The following is a 22,586-nucleotide window of genomic DNA, read 5'->3' on the forward strand; positions in this document are numbered from 1 at the left end:
GTCTTAGTATTACTCACATGATTTTGAAAAATTGGCTGCTCTTGTGCAAACCAGCTCAGCCAGGCTAATTCTATATAGATATTGTGATCTATATAGAACTATGGGGGGATCTTGCATCTGAGGGGAACAACATGTTCATTCATTATCATAAACAGGAAGCTTTGACATGTCTCACAAAATAGTACACGTGCTTCACTGCTCTGTTGGATCTGGTTTTTAGTGAGAGATTTCCAACTATGTTTTAGAGATTAGTGGTGACTCATGAGGCTCTTGCCCATCAAAACTACATTAGTAAAATGGAGTTCACCTGTGCATCGAGATACTGGATATAACCTGAGGACATTTGTTGAAAGAAAGAGAAAGCAGGGTAAAATTTATTACTCATTCTAATTTGCAAAGATTTATCTGTCTGGATACTATTCACAGACAAGTCTAAAAGTACGTAACTTATAGGTAAGCACAATTCCCAGATATCTAAAGTGTTTACATTACTCTTCAAATCTGTGGAAAAATGCCCAAGAACAGTCCAGGATTTAATCTGTTCACTAATTATGGACTTAACTCTCATCGCAGGAAGTTCCAAAGTTTTTCCTAAGGGAGAGTCTGCCTTTACATATGATCAATGTATAAAAAGAAGGGATAAGGAAATTCTTCAAGAATTTTATCAACAAAATGTATAACAATACAGGAAGCATATTGTTATATCAATCTGATCCACACTTAAGAAAAGTTATTGTAAAATATCTGTTCTTGATATATCTGTGAAAGCTAATTATGAACTTCAAAATCTAGAGATTCTTGACAATCATGTCAAGTAATAAACAACAAATCAATAAAGACTGAAAAATAATACTGATTTATTATATTAATTTTATTCATTTCTTTAGAGGAACAGAGAAAGAAGAATTTTAATTCAGGGAATTATGTCATATTGGTAACCTACCAACTGTATGGTTGAAGTAGATTTGCCTCTGCCTGAATGTTCATTTAATTCAGACTCCACTGGAAGATCATGGGAATGTCCCCAGTGCCCATTAACTAAAGAAAGGCCCTGCTGAATGAAGATGCTTTGAAATTAGTTCTGAAACCCAGTGAACACAGGTGCAGCATTTCTCAGTCTTTTGTGAAAATTTAGCATTTTTAATGATTTGTTTTTTCCAAACAAAATCTGCTGAAAAAGATCACTGGCTGGCATCAACATTTCCTTAAATGTTAAAAAAACCTGAAAAAAACCCTGAAAAGTGAATCAGATATATCAGTGACAATCACAAAGGTTTGGTAAAATTTAATTTATTTTAAAAATCAAATTCAAATTTTAAGCTGAGATAGATATAAAAATTAACTCTGAGGATTCATCTCATTCTCAGTAGAAAAAGTTTAAAAATTGATGGGATGATGATAAAACCCTTCTCTCAAACAAGGAACAAAAAGGACTCCTTTTTACCAAACAAATAAAATATCACCATTATCAAAATACTCTCATTCTATTAATCTCACATTATATTCTTTTGGGTGAATCAAAGGTAGTGGGGATAGGGAGTCATTGAGGCCTAAATCACGCCAGTCTTCACACACTCTGTAAACAGAACAAGCAAAGGTTTCTCCTTCTTAAGTGACATTAGGATTGTCTCATGCTGAGAAACTTAATGAGCCATCATAGTTTGTGCTACATTCTGTCCTTGTGCATAATCATATTTTCAGGCTCCGGCCATACTGAAATAAAGTAATACAATTGCTGTAAGCATGGCTGTAGCAAGGAGATCTTACTAATAAAAATTGGGTCCTACTGACTGCAAAACACATATTAGTTTTCCACATCACTGGGATTGGGATCAAAAACAGTTCGGAAATTTTAAGATATCATTCTTGAAAATATCTTATGCTTGCATCTATCTTTCCATTGCATCTTTTTTCTCTTCAAACAGAGCCTCGAGCAAACAACAGTCACTGCTATGTCATATGGATACACACTTTTCACCTGCTCCAATGTGACTCATGAATGCAGGCTTATGGAACATGTTTGATTAACTGTTCCCCTTCTGGAATTATAAATACATGAAACACACTCATGAAGCAAGTACAATCCACAGAGCAAAGCAAAATAGAAACTGAAGGTCAATCTGGTAGGACCACTTTGGAAAGCAATTATCAATGCTTCATTTAACCCACAGAAATTATAATTAATTTCCACAATCATTTTAACATTCTGTGCACTGCAGAATCTCAAAATACAATAGTTTTTTTTAAAGGGTGAATTGTGCAAAGCCTTACCTGGTCACGAGGTGTTACCAAAAGAAAGAAACACTTTTCTATTAGAAAAAATCCATGAATTCCTCCAATTATTCCCAAAAGTTTCCAAATATATTCTTTTCCCTCATAGAAATGTTCTACATCTTGTGCTTCATGTTTATGCAAACCAAGAGTCTAAAATAAAAGAGATAAAATTAAAAAAAGTAAAATGGCAATGTTTTAATTTTTGCTACAATGCATTAATTCATTTTATTCTCAGAATTTTATTTTCCCACTTCTGTCAAAGTTATATTGTGTTTTGAAATAATCAGCTGAATAATAGAGGATGAAATTAATTATGAGGAGCACAGCTACACTTCTTCATCTCTCAGTGTTGAAAGTAACATTATTTTTAGGGACAGTTTTATGAAATCACCCTTTATATATACAAGATATATTTTGTTTGCAATATATTGATGCTAAAATTCTATAAAAATTACTTGCATTATCTTAATATGCAAACTTCATATCAAAAATAGATAAGGAGCTACTGGAGAGCATCCAGCAGAGGCCACAAAGATGTTTAGGGGACTGGATCATTTCTCTTATGAGGAGAGGCTGCTGGAACTGGGCCTGTTCAGTCTAGAAAAGAGAAGTCTGAGAGGGCATCTCATTGATGTATACAAATGTCTCAAAGGTGGCTGCCAAGAGGGTGGTGCCAGTCTCTTTTCAGTGGTTCCCAAGGACAGGGTGAGGAGCAATGGCCATAAACTAAAACACAAGAGGTTCCAACTCAACATGAAGAAGAACTTATTTACACTGAGGGTGGCAGAGGACTGGCATGGGCTGCACAAGGTGGCTGTGGATTCTCCCTCTCTGGAGACATCAAAAATAACTCAATATATTCCTTTGGAACCTGCTCTAGGTTATCCTGCCTTGGCAGTGGGTTGGATTAGATGATCTGCAGGTGTCCCTTCCAACTCTAACTATTCTGTAGTTCTGTAACTCTGTGATTCTGTGAAAAAAATGCATTAATTAATTAATGCATAATTAATGCAAACAATGTTGGTGGGTATGCTTCCTTCTTTTCCCTAGTGTCACAGCACAGCAGCCCTCCTTTGCTGTGAAAGTGAGGGGTCTAAAGGCTACTGGATACATCACTTAAAACTGGCAAAGGAGAATACTTTCACACTTAAAAGCTGTCACTGAAAGAAATGCATTTGTCTCACTTTCAGTGAGAATTGCCTTCCTTAAACCACTCTCCCAGTTTTTCTTCCAGAGATGATGCATTGAGCATAAAGAAAATTTTAACCAGAATCTGAAGCTGCAAAGATCTCTCTCTGTGACCACTGGAAGTCTACTCATAACATCTGTGTCATAGCAGAGGAGACTGTTATAAATAAATGAATACACAATAGAAAATTTGGTTCTGTTTTTTATTTTATCCTGTTCTTAAAATTTAGATAATGAATTTAGGAAAAGATCATTTTATTACAGTTCTAGGCATCAGGATTAATTAGGCTGATAGTGCCTGGTTCTCTGGAACAATCTGTGGAGGGGACTGTGGGTGGGTCATACAACTTTAGAACAATTTTTGTTAAAATGTGTTACAGAATCTGCCTCATGAAATAAATTAATACCCATCTAGAACATGCCTTGCACAGGACTTGTGGAGTTTCTGAATTTTTTTTTGAAAAATAGGAACCTTTCTTTCTTTGAATTCATCAATCATGGATTTCTACTTACTATTATTTTTAATCTCTCTCTGAGCTACAGAGTGCAAATGTAATTGAGGTGCTGGGGGAATTTCATGGAAAGCTTTATTTATAACCTGATGAGCATTATCCAGGTTTAAATGGACCCTTTCTGTTCATATATTTCAACATTTTAAAAAGCACAGAAGTGTCTATTACTTACCTGAGGAATAAGATGTAGCAATGCATCTCCAGAAAGGGTTCCAACAGCCAAACCGACAAACAGCTGTAAAATGAGTGTATAGATTTCTTGACAGGAGTTAAATAAAATGAGAGTTGTACCAAACATAGATCCAATAGTAATAAGTAAAACAGCAACAGTGCTGTAACCATATTCTGTAGGGGAAAACAAATGAAACAAAACAAGGGCACCTTTAATAATCCAATATTTGTATTTGTATTTGAATATTTTTTTGTATTCATAATTGTTGTTTTAAGGATATGTTTTCATACCTCTTTGTACAAGCACTCAGGAGAAGTGATTCATTGTGACACTATCTGATTTCAGCTGGGATTGAGTTAATTTTCCTAGTACCAGGTACAGTGCAGTGTTTTGGATGCATGATGAGAATAATGTTGACTACACACTGATGTTTTGGTTGTTGCTAAGTCGTGCTTACCCTGAGTCAAGGACTTTTCAGTGTCTCATCCTCTGAAAGTGAGGAGCTGCACAAGAATCTGGGGAGGTGAGGGAGGAACACCTCTGGGACAGCTGACCAAACTGGCCAAAGGGATATTCCACACCACAGAACATCCATACCCAGTGTAGAAACTGTGAGGAATTGGCCAGGAGGGGCTGATTGCTGCCCAGGGGTGAGCTGGGCATCAGTCAGCAGGTGATAAGCAATTGTGTTGCACACCACATGTTTATCTTGGGGTTTATTTCCCTCTCTCTTTTTTTTTTCTTTTGTAATCTTCCTTTCCATTACTAATTGCAGTAGTAGGAGTAGCATGAATTGTATATTTTACTTTATCTCAATTATTAAACTGATGATAGCTCAACTGATGGGTTTTACCTTTGTCCAGTTCTCCTCCCCAGTCCCTGTGGAGGGAGGCAGTGAAGGGCGGGTGAGTGGCTGCTTCATATTTAGTTTCTGTCTGGTGTTAAGCCACAACAGCCGTATAGATTTTTCTAGTCATGTGTGAGCAGATGACAGAATTAGAAACCCAGAAAACATTCATTTTTTGGGGCTTTACATGTAATAGTCTGGTACTTCGAAATTTCATACCTTAAGAGCTAAACAGACTGTGGCTATGCAAATCAGAGTCACTCAGAGCAGCACAGTGAACACTGCTCTGAATTTGCTTCCTCTAGTAAAAGATTTATGCTTGAAATTCTATGTTCTCAGATTCCACACCTGTGTATCTTTCCAGTCAACACCCCATTTTTAACCAAATCATTTTCTCTAAATAAATAAAGGCCTAAAATCTCAAATAAATGTAGTGATTTAATGTAGGTTCTAAGCATAAACATTTTGGTCCAAATAATATATAGAAATCTGGTGTGGAAATACATCCCTTCAGTTAATACACCAGGACCACCAGCCTATTTTTCCCAGATTACTGGAATGTTTTTGAATGTTAGTCTTGTAATTCCTGAGTTACACGCTGCTCACATTTCCAACCTTCTGCACAACATGAATCCCAATTAATTTCTATGGAAGTCTTATAATGAAAGGTAAAACACTGATGAGAAACACACATAAAGGAATTAATGCCAAAATATTTTGAACTGTCACTTAACATTTCAAACTTCAATAGCACTGCAAGTGCTTAGCACCTCATAAAATCAGACAGCTAATTTCACAGACTGCACATCCAAATACAAGAGTATAGTAGATATATATGGAATGTCAGGCCTTGGTGACTTAGCCAAAACAGCACAGCCCATCAGTAAAATGAGAGTTCACAGTAAGACTAATGAGCCTATGCTCAGGTCACTGGGTCACGCATAGGTCAAACATGGAGTCCTTTATCTGTATCAAGACAGCAGAAGTGTCCCTGTGGTCATGGAAACCTTCCTTTGTCAAAAAGCACAGGGAAAGGGCTGCAGAAAGGGCTCTTATTAATTCCACTCTGCACTTGAATAGTTCAATTTTTCTCATCTCTCACCTTTATGAGATCAGTAAAATGTCATTGATTGAGCTGATGGCTTTAAACTTGGAAGAATACCACTTAACAGTGAATTTTTTATGAACCTTGTATGTGACCTGGGTAAGTTCCTTTCTTTTCTTTCTTTGTCCCTCGATTCCTGATCTAAAGAATGGTCATATCTGTGTAGCACAGAAAAGATCAAAGCAGTAAAGACTGCAAGGTGTTCAGGTAATGAGCAGAGATATAAGATAAGAAAGAAGGACTGCTGCCTATTGCAGACCCATGATGATTCTTCCTATTCTGTATGTCTCTACTATAACAATTCTTGGGATATCCATGAGTATTCTCCCAAGCTTTTTACTTCTGGGATATTCACGTGTGTTCTTTCATGCTTTTTAATTCATGTGCTGTTCTATAAGGATCATTGGGCAGCAGGATGTGGGGAAAACTTACAAGCTTCAAAAATATCCAGTCATCTAAAGCTGCCCATGTAGATATTAGGATAAAGGCATTGAAGACATTGCTTTGTAGCCTAAAAAGTGCTCCTGTAGATGCAGGCAATTATGGTTAGATGTCTACTCCTTTTTGGTCACTCCCGACTCCCAAATACCCCAGCAAAATTAATGTCTCATATTACACCAGCACACCTTGATTTGTAACCCAGGTATCATTGGCTCAAAGTAAGAAAAAAACCCAGAAAACACATTAGGAAGCCTGACATCAGCTGACCCTGAATCTGAGTCATCTCAGATTCAGATTTTTCTTTTATAAGGTGGATTAAGGATTGATTACAGGAGAAGTGGAACCCACGGAACAGATGGGGCAGAAAAAGCTGGAAGAGGAGGCATGTGAGGGCTACAACTGCAACTGGAAACAACCTAATTACACCCTCAGTCAGTTTTTGTTCCAGCTCTGTCACACGGTCCTGCTGCCCTGTTTTTCTGGATGTTTTTCTTACCCCAATAGTATCCTCAAAGCTCCTCTGCTATAAAATATCACAGGCTGAAACACCAGTAGCATTCCTGAACAACTTATCTATATCAAGCATTTGCCACATCATGGTATAAATTGCCAGCTAATGTAACCTTGAATCTTTATGTAAGAGCAATGCAATGTTTACAAGAGAAACCTGATGCAAATTTCACAATATAAGCCCTTACTGCCCAGCAATCCATAGATAAGGACCTGTTATTGCCTACCTGCTGGCAATATCAAGCAGTCCTCTAACAAATGAAGAAAATAAAGCTTAAAACCTTACATGTGGAAATAGAATTCCAAATACTATAAAATTTAGACCATTGAATCCCCTCACTTCTCAATATAATACTATTATCTGACATGTATGATATGAAATGAAAGAATGCATAAATTACAGATGGCATAAATCCCATGTTTTGGATTATTAATGAATGAAAAGTCTCCAGAAGTCCTTGCACCTCTTTATCTGAGTTTAAATAAAAAATTATTAATAAGAACATAACTTACTTTCCATAGTTGTTGGTGCAAGCTTTGTCTGTTTGAAATCAGGAAGCTGACATGAACAACTTAAAAGCTGTTGAATGATAGCTGGACTGATTTGCTTGAAGTGGTCCTTAGAAATGGAGGAAGAACTGTTTTTCAAAAATATCTTCACAAGTTCATTGGCAGAGAAACAAACCTTTGTAGAAAAGTATATACAGTTACTAAACATGTTGCATATAACTGCATTTAATTTTGAGGTTAAATACAAAATCTTAGAAGAACACAGGGCACTCCAGCCATAGAAGAAGCCTGCTATATATCTATACTCTTTCTTGCTTAAATTAGTTTAATTACTTCAATTACTTCACTTTTTTTCTGTGTAAACTTGATACTACTATATTTCAGAAAGACCAGAATCCTTGGGATAAACCAGCTCATTTTCTATTGAAGCCACTTAATGTCATTAAGATCTTACAAAATAATATCTCTCAACATTTTATTGTCATATGTTCCAAGAAAAATATTTTAATGCTAATACGAACCATATTCTTAGCTACTCTTGTGAAACTACATTATTTGCAGTAATAGTGCTATTTATATAAGATACTGCCCACATCAAAGCAATACTGAAATTCATCATTGTACTGGATCTTCTGCAAGATATGGAAATAAGTTAGCTTTTTAAATTCATTAAATGAGTGCATGTCAGCAAACTAGATGTTACATAGTCTAATATTGGTCTAAAGATTGCTTAATAATTGTATTATTACAGGTACTTCAGAATTCCAACTACATTTTTGTTCTTGCTTGGAGCATCTCTTTGTCAAAAGAAGCAATTTTTCATGGAAGCATTTATATTTCAAAAATTGTCATGAAGAATTGTGTTTTCCTCTCCAGGATGAAACTTCTAGTAAAAACATGACCAGTTAACACAAGAAAAATTCTAGTGGAAATTTCTGTAAACACTTTCAGACAGAACTCCAGATCAAATATGTTATCTTACTTAACAAATATGTAATCTTATTAATAATCTTCATTTCTTAATCTCATCTGATGAGCTGTGATTCAATAATTAAAACCAAATATTTTCTTTCATTTAAATTGGTCTGCAACTGAGACTCAAGGGATTCCTAAATATTCTTTCTCTTATTACTGAAGCCTAAGCTTCTTTTGAAGTTAAGTATAATTACCTTTAAATAACCCAGTTAACACATTCCTGCTATTGCTCATCCATTAGTGAAATAAAATATGCCTCATGGTTCACTTAGAAAATGAATTAATTGAGCACTGATATGTTTTTTCTGAAAACCACATTCAAGTCTTCAGCATAACAAGTGATCTTGCCACCTGGACTGAGCGTGTTCTGCCTCAGGCCTACAGAGAGCATGAAGACAATTCAGGAGCTACCATATTGTAAGAGACCTTAATTTTGCCTGTTCTAGGCAGTGATATTGACTCTAGAACTGGGGAGCACTGACATCTGGTATCAAATTGGAAGACTAGGATTTTGGCTGGTTATGAGCAGCCTAGCTGATCAGTCAGAGCAGGGATTATATTATTTAATACCTTCACCAACAGCCTGAGTGATGGAACAGAGTGCACCAGATGGCATTCACAGGTGAAACTCAACTGGGACCAATAGTCAGTATGCTGCTTTGTGTGGCTGCTATTTAGAGGGACCTGACAAGACAAAAAATGGGCTGACCAGACCTTGGTGAAGATCAGCCAAGACAAACTTATTGTGCTCCACACAGAATAGCTGCATGTGTCAATGGAGGCTAAGGAAAACTGGCCAGAAGGAAGGCAGGTTTCCAGAAAAAGCCCTTGGGGTGGCTCCTGACAGGAAACTTGAACATGAGCCACCAGTGTGCCTTTGTGGCAGTGACAACTAGCTGCACAGTGGCTGCACTAGCACGAGCAGAACCAGCAGGTACTGGAGAAAGAATATTGCCCACAACTCAGGACATGGGGGTCCACATCTGGACTATGTCCAGCTAATAACCAGCAGTGCAAGACACTGGCAAATGAGGGAAGTCCATGGAGGGCCACCAAGATGGCTAGGGAACTGCAGCACATGATGTGCCAGGAGAGGCTGAGGGACCTGGGTTTGCTCAGTTTGGGAACAGGAGGGTTGTTGGGCATCTTAAGTCTTCAACTGTCTAAGGTGATTAGAGGGAAGAGATAACCAGAATCTTTTCAGCGGCATACAGCAAAAGAATGAGAGGTCAAAGGTATTAGTTGCAGCAATAAAAAACTCCAATATGCTATAATAAATAAGACCATAAAGATGAAGGCAATAAAGCACTGGTACAGGTTTCTCAAAGACTATACACTCTGTTTTTGGAGAAATTCAGAATTCAACTATACACGGCTCTGTGAAATCTGATCTGACTTTTTTGAAAAGTACAATAGACAAGATGAGGTCCAGGATTACTGCAAACCTAAATTTTAATGTGAATTTATTATCAAGAATTTTTGATGAGAATTTATTACCACAAATTTTCAATGAAAAGCAAAATATCAATTGTAAAAATAAATTGTCCACCCCTACATAAAAATAGTGTTCAGGTCTATTTAGTAAAATATTCTTGTAAGATGTGGGGCATGAGGACTTGCATATTTTCTAGTTGCAAGCCCCAGCCTTTGAAGCTTTGAACATAAGGAGGCAGAGAACTGTCTCCATTAGAAAAGCAACTATTTGTGTATCATCCTGGAGGATGATAACAAAGAAATTAGCACATTGATTTTGCATATTTTCATGTGAAAAATTGGATGGATGGATGGATGGATGGATGGATGGATGGATGGATGGATGGATGGATGGATGGATGGATGGATGGATGGATGATTTGGGTTTCCAAAATCTATGTTTGTTTAATGAGGAAGAATAAATGAATACATAGATGTGACATAGTTTAACGGAATGTAAGATTATTTATCATATTAGATTACTTACCATTTACTTTTTTTATAGACATTTGTAATTGTAGAGACAATAATGACTTCAAAACAAAGGAGTGACCCTTTTTTGTGGTAATGTTTCAAATAATTATTCCTATATAAAAATTAAATTACAGATCTTAAAGCAGTTAGCAAACACAAGCCATAGACAAGTCAATGTCCTGTATGTAGCAGAATCGGCTACTAATTAAGCACAATGGCTATCATAGGTGCAGAAAACCTATCAGGAGAAAAAATTAGCAACACTACAGTGAAACATGAAGTGTTCTAATGGAGTATGTAAAGGAAAATAGGCATAGCTAAAAAGAACATAAATGGAAAAAAAACCCCCTTAGAAACTAGGAATTAATACAGAAGAGAAATTATCTTCTGTCCAGATGTTTCTTTGTGATTTTTATGTATACAGAACAGTTGACTCCTAAGACTCAGATAATGCCCCTGCACACTTATCCTTTGAGTTACAGTCAGTCTTAGAAGTTCAAGAACTCAAAAAACCTGAGCTTTAAAAATACTTCAATTGCTGGAGAATTTTACTTCTTTTACAGATAGAATCACTACTGATTTCTGTCCTTCATAATTTAAAATTCATATGAAACACATTTAAAATGACCTTAGTTTAAGATTATTTTGAGACCCCATTAAAAGCCTCATCATGCTGATCAGCATGATCCTTTTTTGTGGTCAGCTGCAAAGAAATAAACTTATTGATAGAGTATGCATTTCAAACGCAATATAATTACAGAGATAAATATCTATCAGAATAGCATTTAACCAGATGAAATTTGTCTCAGCTCCCCATCATAAAATGAGCACACAGAAAAAGTCAATTGCACATCACTCAGTACTCCTAAATTGAGAAGAGACATTGCCACTGAGTTAATATAAATGGTAAAGGGTTGAAAAGAATAGAAAAGTGTTCTTTGAAGAATATATTTCAAATGTATACATCAAAATATATACCAATCATATTCTTTGAAGTCTCCTTTTTTGTCTATGGAATGATACCCAGTCTAAAGGATGGAAGTCAGTTACTATCTTGATCATTGCCATAAACAAAATTTATTTATTTTCAAATTCTTAGGATAAGATCATCTGCAATAAGCCAGTGTCCTTCAAAGTTCTCAGAGAGGATACTTTGGAGTACCTGAAGCTCTGTTTTACAGCCTTTACACTTTCTTAAGAAGACTTCTGGATTCCATAAATGGCTACAAAAAGAGTTTGGAAATGTCCAATCTTCAATTTACAGAAGGCTTTCAAAAGCAACTTACAGAGAAACTTTGATTGAATTTGTTTTCCTTAGTGCAAAACAATCCCTCTTTCTACCAGGTCACTTAATGCGTCCTAGAAACTCTGTGACATAAAACCACACGAAATCTCTAATAACTGTAAGAAAACATCAAAGCCATGTTAATCCACTCCTCTGAGTCTTGAATAAACACCTGATTCCAGGTAGCACTAACCATTGTTAGCCCCTCCCATTTTCTTTAATTGCACATTCAACATCCACAAAGTTTTTTTCCCAATTAATATTTAAACAAATAGAGCTATATAAATATATATATTTTCATCCTTATCTACATGCCTTTTTGAAATAAATACATTTTACCTCAGGTATATTGCATGGTTTGCAAATCAATTTAAACTTCTTTCAGTGAAATTCTGTCACCAACATTATAAAAACATTATAAAACATTATAAAAATAAATGAACCTGGTCCCAGTCTGTGCTCCTTTCATGATCTTCAAAATAGCCTTTCAGATAGTCTCCCTTTGTATAGTTTCCTTTGACTGGAGTATTTCTTCTTCCAAAATCTCTGATTGCCAAACTGTAACGCCTTCTTTTGTGACTGTGAAATTGTCCATTTACAGTGCAGGTCTTTTTGACTCTAAGCACATTGAGTAGTTGTTCTAGTTCTAGTAATTAATTAGAGAACAGATATGTTACCATAGGAAAATGCACAATTAAAAGACAAAATATTTAAACGATAATTTTTTTTTCTTTTCACTTGTTACAACATTGATTCAATTCCTCATTTTAATACTCTTTTCTCAGTTTGGTACTGGAGGCAATTTCTGCTTAACAACTCTAGAAGTTCCAGACACCCAGATCCTCAGCCTTTCTCTCTTACATATTGCACTCAGATATGACTGCAGGCAATTCATCTAATCAGCATCTCTGACAAAGTTATCTAGTAATTGTTAAATAACTTCACTGTTCTTAAAATTTTCCTGTGTAAATGGAACTCCACACGAAATTGCCACAGCCAGGTATTTGGATCAGGAAACATCCTCCATAGGGTGTCCTGAAATCAATTTTCAGGATGCTGTGCTGTCCTTCAGAAGCACACCACAGGACAGTGAATTTTTTCTCTCCTTTGGTTAACTGGGAAGCATGCCTGCTTACATTACTGAAACAGGAAAGAGAGAATCAGGATCCCTAATCCAAATCTGAGATCATGCACAGATGTACCTCATGACACAGCTGGGGTGCAGTGGGTGCTTCTGCTGATGGAATGCCCAGTTACTTGAGGTGCAGGCGCTCTATCCTATCTTCCTTATCACCTTCCTTCACCCCTGCACTTTCAAATGAAGCCATAGTGATAATTCCTGTAAACTTTAATTTGTCTATTAAAAAGTGGTCCACAAATTCATTTTAAAGAAATTTAGATTATTGGGAATGTTTCCACATGATAATCCTTTATTTTTTAAATCTTGTTACTCAGAAAATGCCAACAGTGTAGTCTTAATGGTAAATCTCACAAAAAGGTTTCTGATAAGATATTTCACTACTTTCTTTTGGCTACTTAAACAAACAGATCTGAATGGAGCTATATTTGCAGGTATATTTGTTTTCTAAATGTAGTAAAATCTAATTTTCTTTTTCTATGCTTCCAAATTCTTACTCCTTCCTGAAGTTACTATTAAGAATTTAAATAAATTTAAAGGGACAGTATAATGACCTTAGACTTGAAATAAACTTACTCTGTAACAAACTGGTTAAGAATATTTTTTGTTTTTCTGAATGACATCCTAAATCCACCAAGCATACAGGCCTGCTGTTATCTTCACTGGGGCCCAGATTTCACCATATATAGCTATTTAGTAACACTGTGCTGAGATGGCTCCATCCATTCTTGTGAGAATTATTTTACAAGACCTGGATGGGCTATTTTAAAGGAAGGGCTTTGCTGCCAAATCAGTGTTTGTAAATACAATATATAAGCCTCAGTTTGGGGCTAAGGATTATTATTTTTTTAGTATTTATTTCTGTGATTCAATGTACCTTTGTGTAACCTATGAATGTTAAAAATGTCTTTACCTATGCTCAATTCAATTTTTTAATCTGTTTTAACCCATACTTAATGTAACTTTTAAAAAGTGCTCTGAAAAGCTTGTAAACAAGCTGAAAAGCTTGTTGCTGTTAGCAGTTGCCACAAAAAAAGGAAAAGTTCATGTCTTATAAAAGCCTTCTAAATCCATACCAGGCCTCTGAATTGATGGTGTAGCTTCTTAAACTACCAAGGCACAACTTTTTACAGAAATTAATAGCTGCTGCTGCTGCTGAGAGCTTGGCATTTGTTTTGTTTTGGGTTTTTTGTTTTGTTATTTTTGGACCAGTTAGAGCACTCCTATACTTCTATTTATTTATGGTTAAGTAGTTTTTCTGATGAGTCCAGCAATAAATTTTCCTGAAGAAAATTAACCTTGCATACTCCAGCTTACCTGTCACTTGGAGCTCAGTGGTACTATTTAGAGAACTGAAAATATATTTTATAAAGAATTCTGGGGAAGGCAAAGTTGCTTTCCCCATACAGACTCCTTGGAGAGCCAGAGTAAGGATTAAAGCAGCCAGGCGTGGAAGAGTGTTTTCATCAGCACCATCTCTGTCCATTATATCAGCATTTTTCTCCAGAGTGCTCACATCAACACACTGAAATCAGGAGAAAACAGCATGAAGACAGTCCTGCTAACCTCCATTTAAATAATCAAAGTGAGAGGAGGAGAAACTGTGGAGAGCAATTTCATAGACAGCCAGAGTAGAAAAAATGCTAAGATGTAAGCTGTAATTGCCAGCAGGACAGCTAATCAAAGGTCATTTTCAGGAGAACAGGCATAGAATTAAAAATCTTGAACATTTACTCAGTGTCTAATGGGGGAAAAGTATAGTTCCTCATTAAGGTTATTTTTGCTTAGTGTTATTTTCCTGCTGTTTCTATTGTTCCAAGTGACCTCCTCAATTACATCTACATCTACTTCTAGAAAGTGGAAGAAAGGGGATGAATTTTTGTTAAGGCACAAGAAATTGGCTCAAATAATACAGACTATAACTCCATCTCAAATTTCAGAAAGAATTCTTTAAATGTTTTAGTTCCTGACCTATTCAATGGAATCAATAGTTTTTATGGATTAGTTATCTGGGGACAACATGGAAATATATAATTTTGCTGATAAAGGGTGACTTTCCTGCTGGGTGACCAAATAAAAACAGTAGTCAGTAGTATACAACCACGTGTGTGGAGGTCTTCAAACTCTCTCAGTTGCCTGGAAATTTATCCTCCCTTTCATATTTTCTTCCCTTTTTTCCTTTCTTGTTTATTTTCACTGCAAATGGTTGGATTTGAAAGAAACATCAGCAAAGATAAAAAAATAATTAATTTAATTTTTTTCTAACTCATATTAGCAAAATTAAAAAGTCAGCTAGATGAGCCAGTACAGTAGTAATTTATTTCATACATACTCATCTCTCCTTATGTAGACCATAAACACTTCAGAGAGGAGGCTGCCATTTCTTTTCCTGCTCATTCACTATATGTTAAAATTTTCACGACCCAAAACTTAATCTCTCATTTCAAACAAGACATTAGGTGCTATGACTAAAGAAGAGAATATTTTCTGTGGAACCAACACACATAAAGAGCCACTAGAAATGCTTTTCTTCTATGACTACCCTGCACTACTGGCCCTTTTCCACAACTCAAGTGTTGTGATTCCAAGTATTATGCTATTATGTTTTGTGTACCTTTCATAAAAGAAACCTCTTTTCCCTCAAGTCAGTGAATGAAGTCTCAGTTACTGGACAGGCTTGACAACTGATTATACTGCCAGCATAAACAAACAGAACCCTCAGTAAAGCATTTTACGGGCTGTTATTCTATCTTGACATTTCAAATACCCACCAATGCCTCTTTACAGTTGCTCAGATACCATTGGAGTCCTTGGAAATCGGCACGTTCACCAAGACTCAGAACCAAAAGCACTGGTTAATGAATAATTTATGGTAGGAAATGACCACACAAAGAAGACAGAGAGACGAACTGGAGGCCTTCAACATTCTGGACACAGCCAGGTCTCCTACCCATCTTCTGTTTGTGCAGAAAACCTTACTACAGCATGCTGTAAATTGAAATCTAATGAAATGAAAAATTTAACCTTTGTATAAACCAATTTAACTCAATACATTGAACAGATCTAAGGATCTGCAAACAGGAGGTCAACCTGTACTTTAGGAGTTATCTAATCTGGCTAAAACCTGTTTTATTGCCCATTACAAGGAAAAGTATCTTCTTTGACTTTGAACTCCAGAATATTATTCTATTATTTTATGGATCCTATTTGAAATAAGGAATTCTAAACAGCAGTGAGAAAACTTAAGCATGTTCCCTGACTTAGAAATTATGATCTTAGCTGAAAATCCTCATTATGCTTTTTTTTTTCAACTTTAAATTTAAGCTTATCTTTAACAATCTTTCTACAATGCATATCCATGCTGGTAGATAATTAGTCACAAATGTATTTCTACTGAAGGAAGCCATCATATCTTCAGACAGATTCCTCATTCCATCCAGCTTTGGATAGACATGGAAGTGTAGAACCTGGCAGGGATTTCATCACAGGAAAAGAATTCATTATTTCTCCTATACCAGCCAGTAATGGATCCGTTCTACTTTATACCATTGAAATAATTCAACTTTGAACTCTATAATATTATTCTATTATTTTATGGATCCTATTTGAGATAAGGATCTCAAATAGATCCTTATAAATAGATCTATCTCAAATAGATCTCATAGATCACTACTGGTAGTGTATCTATGCTAAGCAATATCAGAAATGAGTAAGTATTTTCTGTACTTGGAGCCAAGTGCAAGATATTGCATCTACACAGCTGTGCTCTTTTCCATCTGCCCTAAGCAGAGCAACTGCATCTAAATTACCCATTAGGAATGGTCCCTAAAGGGTAGTATTTCACCAACCACTTCACGGCAGACCCTGTGGAAGTGGCACATGCCAGAAACAACTCAAAGAAAAGCATTAAGCAGCACAGCCAACACAATCCCAGTGTTCAGCCTGTGCTTGGACACTTCCACCTACCAGTCTTCTGGAGGACTGTGGTACTGGTATAGTCTCTGTACTAGCATAATAGTATTATACCTGTAATAAAGTTGAAGTTATTTTTACATATGTTTTCTTTACCTGGTTTTCAGAAGTTTTAAAATGTTGCCTTACTGCAGCTAAAATATCTTCTGTTTCATTCCGTGAAAAATAATAACAGTCTTCATCATGTCTTAAACTAAGCATACTCTGTAGGTAAAATTTGTAATCCTTATCATTCAAACTGAATTCTGAAGAACAAATATCTCTACGATGAAGAATGTAGTAGAGAAGAATAAGAGAAATTCTCTCAAATACTTCTTCACTGAGATGATCTTCTAAATCTCCTCCAGCTATCAGTAACAAAGCATCTGGTTCAAGGCACTGTGAAGAAATAAAAATAAATGGCAATTCAACTAAAGTGACATCCTTCCAGGCATCTGCAAATACAGATAGGAAGGACAACAGGAGAAAACAAGTTTTATATTTAAGGGATTGAACCCAAAACTTCGCAAATGCAGGCTGATGGAATGGCAGGAGGAGGGTGTAGGTAATTCTTCAGAGTTCTATGGCAGCAAGAGCACACCATGCGGTTTTTTTCCAGAGCCCATTTTATTTTTAAGGAAAGTCAAGTGTCCTAGAAATGGCACTTTGAGCAACCTGGTCTATTGGGAGGTGGCCCTGCTCATGGTAGGGGGTACAGAACTACGTGATCTTTGAGGTCCCTTCAAAGTCAAACCATTCTATGATTCTATCCCGTAATTCTATGATTTAGTAATGTGAGACTCCCTACAATTAGGAATAATTCTGATCAATCATTGTAGAGAGTGAAAACCTTCCACTGGCTTCAGCAGATTATACTTCTGGTTAAAAATATATTAGATAAGAGCCAGGCCTATTCATATATTCATCTGTGCATTCTATATGTGTTTACATGATAAGATAAAAACAGTTGCTGAACTGTAGTTAATTGAGGCTATGTAAACAGAAGTTATACCATATTCAATGCACTGCTGAGAGACATAATTGAGCCTGTAATCACACAGCTATTTTTATGTATCTCAATGAATTCTGTTAACTGCAACAATGAGATCCAGTGCAGAGAGCCAGCATAAGGTCTCAACCCCATTTAGTCCTTCAAATGCATTTCAAGAGGGACTGAAATTACATATTCACCCTGTGCAGGCTTTACATCTGAGCACAGATTTTTAATAAGTGTAAAATTGTAAGCATTAATAGCCAAATTAACTATTTATATACATAAATAAGCTAGATTACAGTATGGTTCACTGTGTCCTCTCCTGCCTTCATTGCTTATTAAAGTCTTTAACTTTTCCTAATGCAGTCTCTGAGAATTACTCTTTTGACTAGGAGGAGTCTATTCTCCTTTCTGTCCCAAAGACCTCAAGTCAGTCAACCAGCATTTATGTACATTCAGTAGTAATACAATAAACATATGGCATGAAGTGGAAGATTTTCAAAGATTTCTGTAAGATTTTAAAATCCACTGAGGATAAATTGCAATCAGTGAGTCCATTGTTTGCTCTTGCAGGGAAGATGACTGAAAAGAAAATGCCCAATCAAAAGGAAGCAGATGCATTGTAAAAGATGCAGTTACTGCATAGTATATGGGTAGCCCATGGTGAGTGACCCTTGAAGTGAAATTAAGAGAATATAAAGTGGTTAGTCATTAGGTTGGGTTTTTCATTTGTGTTTTAGTTTAGGTTTTTTTTTTGCTGCTACTAATATTTTTACAGGAATAACCATCTGTCCTTGATTTAGAAAAGCTAAACAAAAAAGAAGCCCAGAACTTTGGCACTGAAGTCTAAGTTTCTTTTCTTTAAGTGGCCAGAGGTTAAAAAAAAAAAACCAACTTGTTTACCAATGCAAGAAATATATGACTTCTGTTTGCTTAGGAGATAAAGAAATGTCAGATGCCATCCAACAGCTGCCAGCCCCTGCCCAAAGAGTCTTAGGGCCACTACATAACAAGAAGCCAGAAGAGGGTCAAAAGAAAGGATTAAACTTCACTTCTTTTAAATGCCCATTAGAGATATCATAAAAATAAAAATTAAAAAAAATTGAAAACAAAGTCATGTTGTATAAAGCAGTCCTGGATTTAGAAGAGAAATTGAATCTGAAATGAATTAGCAATTCCCAACAAGTATGAGGAAGAAAATATAAGGTGGGACATTCTGTTTCAAAATTTGAACTTGAAGGGTAGTGCTTCTTGCACAGTTTTTGCTATCTTGGTTTACCAAATCTTGTTAAATCATCATGGAAGATTTCAGCACAGTACCAAGTGGGCACCATGTGACTGAAAATGCCATGTCTCTCTCAAGGATTTCCTACAGAAAACACGTGCCTCTGGTGCTGGCACAGAAACACTGACAGTGCAGGATGCGTGCAGGGTTTCTGACTCAGATGACACTGAGAAATACTGAAAATGGTGAATGTCCTCAAAGTCTTCCTATAGAAAATTTCCAAGATGAAGCCTGAACAGAGCAGCAGTACTGACAAGTAAGCCCCAGCTAAGTTTCCCTTAGATTTTGTCCATCCAAGAACACCAGCAATACATCACAAATACAAGAAAAAACCATGCCACTAGAGAAGAAAAACAAAAGGGCAACCAAAAACTTAGTCCCCTGTTTTGTGTAGTTTGGGGGGACTATATAGCCATGTTTAATACTTTAATTTTCAATCTGGGCATGTATCTGATGCATATTCATTGCCCATGTGTGAATAATCTTCATAAAAAATTATCCATTTAGGTAATGACTGGCACCTACAATATTTATGTATGAAATTTTACATTTGGGTTCATATGAAAAATTGGAACATTTTTAGAAAGGGTCAATAAAGTGAGCAGCTGTCTACTGCACAGGATAAAAAGATTCCCACTTCATTGCCTTGGCAGATTGCTGAAACCAGCACCTTGTAAAAACATTCACCTTTCAGACCATCTTCGTAAGTGTGGTATAAAGTGACACTGCTGTATGTAGGTCACTGAAGAGTGCCAGAGCCAGAGTAATGAAAGCCAAGGCTGACCAAGCCCTTTGTCGTCCCTTTTAGCCAAGTTGCTCAGTAACACTGTCCCTGTCCTTTCTTCATTGAATCAGGACTGAGTTCTGAAAATATTCTCAAGTAGACAACCAATCCCTCTGTGCAACTGTACCCTGGACTTCCAGTTTCAGTTTGGATTTGTACATTCATTGTTCTGCCTTTCATTTTCCTTGACCTGAACTGCTTACCAAACCCTCCCCTTAATCTTGAATATTTCAGTGAAGTAGCACATAAATCTCAGACAACCCTGTCTGGATTTTATTTTTATGAAGTAAAATCCAGAACAACAACAAAAAAAGTGGCAGAACTTGTCCCCAGTGTTTACCTATGTCTTTCCATGATGGAAATCCTGTGCCTCAAATTCAAGTTCATGCTTTTATTGTAACACCAGGTATCAGCAGAAAAATTTTTGCTGGAAAACAAACACTTGGGAACTTTAAAAGGACTGCCTGTCATGTTTGGAATATCTCTTCATGAGCTCAAACCGTAAATAATAGTAATTCAAAATGAAACAAAGCAGGGACAAATTTTTTTGCTGCAGCAAGAAGTTTTTTACATGTTTAGATATCATATTCAGGACGGTATCACTCAAACAAATGTTAGAACTCACTGATGATCCTGTTAAGATATCCCTCATTAATTGAAGCACTAACCAGATTACAATCCTCTTGCATGCCATAAATCCGCTGTGGGCATTCAGCTCTCTCCAGTAACATTTTGACCAGTTCTCGTGAGTGGTTCATGTGGAGCTCAGTGTTTTCAGCTGAAAGAATGCGTAAAACTTCCACCAGAGAGCCTTTGCTGGGAGGATTGCTGCCATCCTGCCCATGCTCTTCCCCAGGCTGTCCTTCAGCAATGAGCACGCTGAATATGAAAGCAGAACATACCACCCCAAGAGCTGCATGCTTGGTCAGAAAACACATCTCCTCTTCCTGCAGTGCGTGATCTGCACTGAATGTTGGATTGTTGTTTGCGCTGCACAGCTTAAACTGGAAACCTGAAGAATCTGAATGGTAAAGGGGAAAAAAACCCAACCCTTTAATTAGTGCGAATGCAATATGTTCGAAAGGATTTATTAATTGGTCGGCTAAGCTGATTTGCAGTGACAAGCTGTTTTTGAACAACAGGGAGCCTGTAAGGACTTTACAGCACAGAACAGCAGGAAACTAAGACAACTATGGCCTCAAAACTTCTTTAGAATTACCAATAAGAGGTTGTCTCAAAGTGCCCTTCCCTCTTCTTAAAAATTAAGTCTATGGCTTTCATTTCAGTGTTATGTTATTACATTCTCTACTAATTCTTTTCAGTAAGAATAGAAAAATACCATGGCTTTTGCTTTCATTTCATCATGAAAACAGGTTTTTACTAACAAAAATAGCTGTAAATAAATATTGCTAGTCTAATACTATTATGAATGTGTAGTAATTACGTTACATAGCAATAATATAAAGCAGGTTATATTGTCAAAACACTTTACCAACATCACTAAACTCCAGCTATACTTCACAAAGAAAGAAGGAACAGGATGTACTTAAAAATTAGTGATCGCTGCTCAGACAGAAGAATTACAAAGCTGAGGTTATAATTTCACTCAAAGAACTCAGCACATACACAAGACAAACAGGCTTAACTTGTTAACTTTAGGTGCAAAAGATATTTTGTACTATAAATCTCTCTTCTTCACAATCCTTCCTAATAAACCACTCCTTCCGCTTTCACAGTAATCTATCTCGATATCAAAGCACAAGAAATATAAAATAGTTTTACTTCTGTTTTCCTCAGAGGTTTTGATTTTATTGATGGGCAGATGCTGACAGTGACATACATATTCAGATAGTAAAGTACGTGTTTAACAGTACTTTAACAGTTTAAAGGATATAAATTCATATCCTTTGAACTGCAATATAATACACATCTTATTTTAAAGGAAACTTTGCTAACAAAGTACTTAAAATTGAAAAAGAACTGCTGAATTCAAATGGGCATTTAGTCCAAAAAAAGTTAGTATGTCTTTAGATATTAGGAAATCTTTTGGTGTTTAGATATATTTAGTGTTAGGAATATGTATCATTGTTATGAGGATATTATGAGTATTTATTTCTAAATGTTATATTCTTACCTTCTGAAGGGAAAAAGAATGCTCGAGTATCTAGCTTTGTGGCCTTCTGAATCCTCAGAAGTATTTAGCTGCTGGAAGTCCAATGTTTTTAAAATTCCTTGATGGTGCTCTGGAAGCTGGAGAGGATTAGTTTATTGCTGCCTTGAAAAGTTTTCAGTTGCTATGGAGAGAGCTGCCCTTAAGGTAACAATGGAGGTGGATAGGAATTAGTACATGTTCTTCTTGTACTTCCAAGTTCTAAGCATTGCATTATTGAATTTATTTCGCATTTTCTAGTAGTTATCTTTTTATGTAAAGAGTCTATTTTAGAAGTATAAGATGTATAAAATCTACTAAAGAATGTATTTCTTTATGATGGATAATATATGCAAGCACTCATAACTGTTCCCTGTGTTACTAAATTATTTGATCAATGCTACAACAAACCTTAATTTTGTTTTTTTCAATAAAATATTACTAATTTTAAAAATATGAGAGCACAATAGAAATAGAAATATTTTCAAGCACATCCATAGAAAAATGATATTTTCTCTT

The 22,586-nt window shown here is 36.0% G+C and overlaps 1 protein-coding gene across 4 annotated transcripts in view; it reads right to left on the bottom strand.

Moving 5' to 3' along the window:
* The window catches only part of SLC39A12 (solute carrier family 39 member 12), a 35,701-nt gene extending 13,551 nt beyond the window's left edge, over positions 1-22,150 (bottom strand). The window contains exons 1-9 of one of the 4 annotated variants that reach the window (XM_066552617.1): positions 22,053-22,150; positions 20,587-20,939; positions 16,973-17,254; positions 14,222-14,429; positions 12,210-12,412; positions 7,563-7,734; positions 4,147-4,319; positions 2,272-2,424; positions 944-1,054 (exon numbers count right to left, since the gene is read on the bottom strand). In XM_066552617.1, the coding sequence (XP_066408714.1) occupies positions 944-1,054; positions 2,272-2,424; positions 4,147-4,319; positions 7,563-7,734; positions 12,210-12,412; positions 14,222-14,429; positions 16,973-17,254; positions 20,587-20,856 (1,572 nt within the window). In that variant the 5' untranslated portion in view covers positions 20,857-20,939; positions 22,053-22,150. Of the gene's footprint in view, positions 1-943; positions 1,055-2,271; positions 2,425-4,146; positions 4,320-7,562; positions 7,735-10,494; positions 10,732-12,209; positions 12,413-14,221; positions 14,430-16,972; positions 17,255-20,586; positions 20,940-22,052 lie in introns of those variants that run through there. The other 3 variants (XM_066552600.1, XM_066552591.1, XM_066552609.1) reach the window with 3 other exon arrangements.
* Positions 22,151-22,586: the final 436 nt, after the last annotated feature.

Source organism: Molothrus aeneus, chromosome 1 (assembly GCF_037042795.1).
Source record: "Molothrus aeneus isolate 106 chromosome 1, BPBGC_Maene_1.0, whole genome shotgun sequence".
Classification (NCBI taxonomy): domain Eukaryota; kingdom Metazoa; phylum Chordata; class Aves; order Passeriformes; family Icteridae; genus Molothrus; species Molothrus aeneus.